Raw genomic sequence first — 7,751 nt, forward strand, 5'->3', positions numbered from 1 at the left:
ATGTTTTATGAGCGAACTGGTCCGGCAGTCTCCTCTCATAGAAACATTATTCATTATTCACTTCCTGAAGTTCCTTCACTTCTGGTCTTCAGGAGGAACCAGGAGGAAGTTCAGATCTTCTCTGCTTGAAAACTTTCAGGAAAACTAGAACCAGTGACTGTATATGAGACCAGGACCGAGAGAGAGTGACGTCAGCCATAGAAAACGGTTTATTCTGGTCAATTTAGTCGCCATTTTTCATGATACCGACGCCGCCATGTTGGAGCCAGACATCAGTCAGCAGCGATTGGTCTGAGTTTCTATGGAAACCACTCTGACCAATCAGGAGGGGTCTTGTTGGAAGGCCACACCCCCATTACTTGAAAGCATGCAAAATCTTTAAAACACCTTAAACATGGGGTCAGCAGGCTCCGCCTACTTTTCCTGAGCCATCTGATTGGTCAGTTTATAATTCGATATTCTGAGGAACAGCTGTTTATGTCACTATAGAAGTCTTTGGGATTTGAACTTCTTAGAGCCACTTCCTGTTTGGAAGGAGGTGACTCAGTCCAGTTCTCAAATACAGTCAATGGGTGTCAGAGAGCCTAAACAAACGGTCAGAATGCAGATCATAGATTCTTGGGGGGTCGTGAAGCAAATTGCAGGACTCGAATGCATCATTTTAAAATACAAACAGTGTCCTGTTCCGTTAAATGAGACCGAACCTCCACCTCTCCACCTTCAGAACTTCTTAAACCTTCCTGATGGTGATCCGACGCCGGATTCTGTCGGAGATTCTTTCACAAACCGGGTCACGGTTGACATGCTGTCGCTCCTAAAGCCTTCATACAGTTTAGTCCTCACAATACGTGAGATAGATGTGATAAGAAATACTCAAAGATTGCATTATTTAAATGCATATTTGTGGTTGTTTTTCTGCTTCCTTTCTCTCCAGGATGTTCTGGTGCTTTGCAGCGGTTGCCATGGTTACCCCTGCAGCTCAGCATCACGGTCAGAGTGGAGGACGAGAAGTCTCACAGGCGTTCAGAGCTACAAACATCCAGCTTTCAACACGCACACGTCGCAGGAAGGATTTCCCGTCAGTCGGAGAGCTCCGCCTCCTCGGTTTCCATGGCAGCAGCTGCTCCCGGACCTCCAGACTTACAGCCGGGAGGAGGATCAATAGAGGACTTGTTGCTCTCGTCTTTTCAGGACTGCAGTCAATGAGGCCGGGTCATTCATCCACACAGGTGTGGAGGTCAGCTGTCTCTGAGGCAGCGCTGCGGCGCCAAAACGCCGAGACCTCCAGTCAGACCGTCATCTTCTGTCATGAAGGTGGAAGTCCTCCCTGAGAAGGTTTTGATGCAGGCTGCAAACCGAGCATCTCCAGGTTCTGTGGTTACACACGTCCCGTCCAGCAGGTGTCTGTAAAGTTCTGGTTCCTCTCCAGAACCGTGGAGGATCACCTCATGTCAGGACGGACCTGAGCTGGTTCTGTCCGTTTCCTTCATCTTCAGTCAGACGTTTGTGGAGGCCAGAACCTCTGGTGTCTTTAGACAAAAGTTTCTGTTGTTCTGATCAGTTCTTCTCATCATTTTAATGTTTGTTAAACTTTATTTCTATAAAAGAAAACGGTGCCGTCAGTTTCTGAGCGTTTGATCCTGGAAAATAAAACTAAAAACGTTGCATTAATAACTGTGATCATGCTGGTGCTAATGCTTTTTGCTGAAAGAGTCGCTGAAGATGCTGAAGCTTTTTGCTGAAAAATGTGACAATTTACTTTAATTGCTGAAGGGATTTTCAGAAAATGCAAAAGTTCGTTGCAAAATGTTAAATTTACTAAAATACTGGAAATCTCATTAGAGAACTATGAAAGAGCGCAGAAGTCGGCCTAAATGTCTGAAAAAATGTGTTGAAAGTTTGCTTTAAAATCCCTAATACATGAGAATTTTGCCAAAATATTTAGTGTGTTACTTAAATACTAGCTAAACTCCAGCATAGCATCAAATTCCTCAGTAAACTAAATTAGTCAAAAAACGTTAGCATGTTGGTAAAATATTAGCTAAACTCCAAATGTTTTGAAAGTTACTATAAACATGAAACATAACCCGTTAAAATAAATCTACTAAATTTATTTTGCTCAATACTTCGGCAGGAGGCGGGTCTGAGGACCCTCGCCATCATTCCTGACTCAAACGGGGAGTTTCCCGCTCCGCGTGGTCACGGCTGATCAAACACACGGCGGTCTGACGGGAGGAACCGGCGGCAGGATCCTCGCCGTCACTCGGCGCTGACAGCAATCCCATCTGCCCCGGCGGCTGCTGAGGTGGTGAAGCGACGGGGGTGGGGGGAGGGGGGGGCATGTCTGCCAACGATACCACAAACCCCCCCTCCCCCCATTCTCTACTGTCAATCTGATTCTAGACGACTTTCAAGAAAAAAATGATTTTCTGTGTCGAAGAAGCTGCTGTGTGTGTGTGTGTGTGCACGTGGGGGTGTGCATGTGCGTGTGTGTAACAGGAAGTACTCACGCTGACTTTGAAGGCCTGGACGCTGTTGTCCAGCAGCAGAACGTTGCACACAACCTGCGTGTGCTGCCTGTCTCGCTCCAGCTCGGTCGCCCGGACATTGTAGGATCTGCCAGCAGGCAAGCGGAAGCGCGCGCTCATCACGCTCCGACCAGGGTCTGCAGGTCACACAGGGAGGGGGGGCATTAGAGGAGGCGGGGTTTTCGCTTTCACGCCAGCTCCACGCCGCAGATCCTTTCTGAGCGCTACAGAGCGTCCGCTCCAGTGAACGGCGGCAGAGCAGGCCTGTACAGGCAGAGGGGGCGTGGGGGGGCCACAGAGCGGCTGCTTCATGAGGAAAGAATGTCAGCGCCACAACACGGAGCGCGAAACACTTCAGACACGGTTCTAGATCACAAGTCAAGCAGATTCTTCAGCAAACGGAGAGAAAACGCTTCAGTTTAAGAACAACAAACTGAGCAGCAGAATGTCAGGCTTTTATTCTGAAGTTCTGATTCAGGACAGGAAGTGCCAAAGTCTCCAGGCAGTCATGCTGACGTGAACGCATCGCCGCACCTGAAACAGACCTCAACATGTCAGCCGCGTCCGTCTGTCACAAAGACACGCCAACTAAGCCCCGCCTCCTTCGCTGAAATGTCAGCTGTTCCAGGAGTGAGGAGGGGGTCAGTTAAACCCAGAAAGGTTGTCTGCTTATCAGAACCGGTAAGAACTTTCATCTGGACGGAGCATCGATTACGTACACTTTACTGCAGGAGAGTCAAACTCAATCACACAAGACGCCAAAATCCAAAACACACTTGAGGTCACGAACAGGATCAACATTTATTGAACACTCTAAAACTACATCTTTAAAACTTTAAAACCCTAACTTTTTAACATAATTATAAACTAGATATATAGCATTACCTGTGATAATGCTAGTGTGAATGCTTGAAGATGGATTTGAAGATGAAGATTCTAGTGCTCATAACTGAAGATCCTGAAAATGATAGCTGAAAACACTGAAAACACTGAAGCTGATAGCCAACTAAAATTATTAACTACCGGTAAATGTCATATTGACCTAAAAAAACAGCTAGCATTTAGCTATAATCTTAGCAAATGCCGAAGTAGTTCAAAAAGCTGCAGAATGACAATTTTTAAACTTTAAAACTGTAACTTTTTAACATAATTATGAATAATAAAAAGGCAGGAATATTATTCCAGAATAAATCAACTTAAACCTTAAATAACTTTCAATATTTTACTCTCCATAAAAATGTATTTTGTAAAAATTTAAAACTTAAATGAGCTCAAGATAACATCGGGTCATTAATAACAATAAAATAAAATCATCTGGAGGGCCGCATCCGGCCCTCGGCCCTCGACTTTGACACATGTGCTGTACCCAAGTTTAAGATAAATATTCTTCTATTGGGGGTGTCGCCTAGCAACATAGCATAAAGGCATTTAACCGCAGATATGCGTCTTTATCAAGTCAATTGTGAACAAAATCAGACGATGTGAAGTTGGAACGTCTTCTGGGACAGTTTGGGGCGGGACCAGGTGAGGCTGCAGGTGAGCAGGTTCCATCCTCGGCAGCTAATGCTAAAATGCTAATGCTAGCAGTCCTTTGAAGGTCCCTGGACGTTCCCAGGCTTCACCCCCCCCACTTCCCTCTTTTCTTGTTTGTGCTTTTAAACAGGAAATGCTTCATATTATCCAGGTCGTCTTGGTAACCCGCTGTGGTCTTTGACCTACTGTCACTTTTCAACCGTTAACAATAATTCCAGTAGATTCTGAAGGAGAAAAGCGGATCGTCGAGCTTTCCTCCAATCTACTGGAATTATCCAGTAATGGTTGAAAAGTTACAGTTTGGTTAAGATTTTGTGCTTCAGCATCACTACTGACACCTCAGGTGTTAAAAGAGTTAAGTTAGATTTTATTTCTATGCTGAAATAGGAAATAAACCTTTGAGTTCCAGTCATTTTGGCCTCATATTCATCATTATCGTCCTTCAGTTTCTGCTCCGACGCTTCTCTTCTCTTTAGTTCTGCTAAGCTGGACAGCTGGAGGGAAACCTCCGGATCTCCGGAAGCCCGCTGCCAGGATTGCTTCCTGCAGTCAGCAGAGCTCACAGACAGACTGTGTGCACGTGCGTGTGCTCGTCTGGGTCCCTTTGACCCTGAAGCTCCTGGCTGCTCCCTGCAGACGCAGACGGCTCTGCAGACGCCGCTGAAGTCCTCATAATCACACGTTCCTACGTGAACTTCCTCCAGAATCACCCAGTGGAACAACAACACAACAGCTGATTCCTGCACAGCCACGCTCGGATTTCTGCAAACTCAGCAGGAAGATTCTCCAGTGAAAATACGACGTCCTCCAGTAGCTGATAACATCTCTGAAATCCTCAGTCAATCCAACAGACGACAGAGAGATTTTAAATATGATTTTATACAAGTTGATGTTCACCTTCTGACGTATGCTGCTGGGAGTCACCTCAGCGTTCACAGAGTTTTTATACCGGATGTCCTGACAGCCAAATACTTAACCCATCCAGCTGCTAAATATGCAGGTATACAAGTACAGTATATAATAAAGAACAATATGAATAACAACAAAGAATGAAGCATCTTTTCTCACTAATTAGACACATTAGTATAAGCAAGATGGTGAGATAAAGTTGACTACACTACCCAGAATGCCGAGAGAAGCCACAGACCAGCGGATTGGTTAGAGATATTAATGGGGAGTTTTCTTAGTCAAATGTTCTCGTCTTACATGTGTAATAACAGAATGCATGACCCTCCTGACTACATTACCCACAATGCTCCAACAATCCATCAAGCAGTGCAGCTTCACAGTTTACAAACATGTGTACAGATTGCTGTGTACCACAGGAAACCGGTTCTGGGTCAGAGACAGAACCAGAATTTGGATTTATGAGGAAACATAAGGAGTTTAGAGCATCTTATGGTCCAAAAATACCATATTTATGATCATTATCACACTTATAAACATTAACCGAATCGTTTAGATGTCAATCTAACTGAAAGAAAAAATATGAAGTGGAGAGAACAGAAAACTGAGACGTCTTGGGGCCAAGAAAACATCTACTGAAGGTTTCTGCTCCTGCAGTCAGACCAGATCCAGATCCATCTACACTGATCCTGCTGGATCACATGATCCACAGCATCATGACCGTGCAGGCAAGACTCTCAAATGTTTATCAGGTTCAAATATTAGATACAAACAGTTTTACAAACATTATGTTTGAGACCAAATATAACAGATCCACCTTTAGTATGAATTGTGTTTGAGTTTAAATGAAATCTATCAGAACTTTGATTTCTGCTGAACTGTTGTACTTCAGATCTTTCTGAGGTCCAGGGATCTCTTCATCTTCACAGGAGGACCTGCTGGGAGTTTCTGCGTCTGTTGGAGCTCTTGCAAGCTGCAATGCAGCTTAAAATCCCCAAACCATGACACTACCACCTCCATGTTTGACTGAGATGTTTTGACTGCTCAGCCCACAGATGGTTTTAAAGACATCCTCCAGACGTTTCCCCTTTAAAGCAGCGTAGAAAGAGTTAAAGCTTCAGAAGTTGAGTTTAAATTTTGATGATGTGAAACGTCAAGAAGTAATTTTTAGATAACTGAGTCTTTGCAGTGAATTTGTGGAGGAGCTGCTTTGGTTTGGAGACATCTGCAGATCATCTCTTGGTTCTTCATGACTTTCTGTTCATTTGTTCATGTATTCGACAGGGACGCTGCAGATGAAAAGCATTGCTGCTGATGGACCAGAGTTAGCTCAGCTTTCACCTGCGGTTCAGTTTCACAGCTAAACTCGTCATGTATCAAAGTTTTGAGGAGATTTTCTGATATGAAACCTCAGTGACGTAAATGACAGACGGGGAGAAAGCTGTTCTGCTGTGAAATGAATAGCCCCGCCCCCCAGCACTAGTGGATGCATGTCAGAGCAGCAGATAAAATCAGACGTTAAATGTTCTAGTTCTCTGCAGCGGGTCGTTGATGGTTCCGGCTGTCGGCCGACCAGAACTTCTGGTGTCCAGAGATCAACGTTGGTTCCACAAACTCCAGCTGCAGATGTTAGTGTGAAGTTCTGCAGAACCTCATCACCCTGCAGCGAGGAGCGAACCACAGAAGCATCACGGAAAAAACCCACAGAGAAGCTGAGAAGAACACAGAGTCACCAACACGCCTAACCGCAGTTCCCAACATGACCAGAGGGGGCGCTGTGTCGGGTACTGCTGCTGCAGGTTAGTCTGGTTCAAACTAACCAATACGAGCAGGACGGTCACAGCGCGTGCACGAGTCAAAGACTGAATCGACAAGGAAAAGTTTCCAAATCCAACAAAAACTACAAATCCTAGAAGCCCCGCCCCTTCACATGAGGTGTCATTGCTGAGCTCTAAATGTCCTCTGGTGAAACCAAGAGGAGTTCATGCAGCGATGGTTTGGTTTAGAGAGAGTGAGCGAGTTGTGGGCGGATGGATGGATCCTGGTGCAGAACATCTTGAAGAACAAACTTCCAGAACGCCGTCAGACAGGAACCACGTGTGGAACGTCTGACCGCTGTCAGTATCAGGACATGAAGGACTCCTCCCACTTCCCCACAGACTGAGGCCAAGTGGGAGGACCTCTGAGGCTGTATCATCAGCCAGCAGCTTGCAAGCCCCGCCCACCACGCTCTGTCATTTATCAGAAGCGCCACATTGACGGCCGAACGAGCCGTTCATCCAGAGGAAAACACAGAAGGAAACAGAAACAGAAGAAGGTCTGACTGAAGCAGAACCTTCTGGTTCTCTTTCCTGCTGACAGCAGCATCTTCCACCGGCAGTCCTCCAGGAGGGGAGACGGTGAGCTCAGGTTGGAGCTGATGGGTGGGGCCAGAAGCAGCCGACGCCTTCTGACCCCCTCCCCCACCCCCGAGGGCCCAACCTGAAGCCTCAGTCTGGATTCATGTTGACGTTTCCATTTAAACCAGATTCATGCACAGATTCAAACTGAAGGACGGATCAGCTGTCAGGAGTCACATGACCAACGTTTACTTTAAAAACAACAAATGAAAAAAAGGAAAACTACAGGAAATGACTTTAAAGGAGATAAATAATCCCAATAGTCATCTGTCATCGACCTCAATCCTGAAAACTAGAGTTTGTACTAAAATGACTTGATTTCCATTCATTGAATTATTGGTTTTATTGTCTGTTTTACAACAAAAAGATAAACTCTAATATTTAC

General features: G+C 45.4%; 1 protein-coding gene across 1 annotated transcript in view; it reads right to left on the bottom strand.

Annotated features, from left to right (window-relative positions):
- Nucleotides 1-7,751, bottom strand: part of ptpn4a (protein tyrosine phosphatase non-receptor type 4a) — a 36,750-nt gene that overhangs the window by 20,930 nt on the left and 8,069 nt on the right. Inside the window, exon 2 of the mRNA XM_024287067.2 lies at nucleotides 2,511-2,665. Within this exon, the coding sequence (XP_024142835.1) occupies nucleotides 2,511-2,648 (138 nt within the window). The 5' untranslated portion in view covers nucleotides 2,649-2,665. The remainder of the gene's footprint in view (nucleotides 1-2,510; nucleotides 2,666-7,751) is intronic.

The sequence above is a fragment of the Oryzias melastigma genome, linkage group LG21 (genome assembly GCF_002922805.2).
Source record: "Oryzias melastigma strain HK-1 linkage group LG21, ASM292280v2, whole genome shotgun sequence".
NCBI lineage: Eukaryota > Metazoa > Chordata > Actinopteri > Beloniformes > Adrianichthyidae > Oryzias > Oryzias melastigma.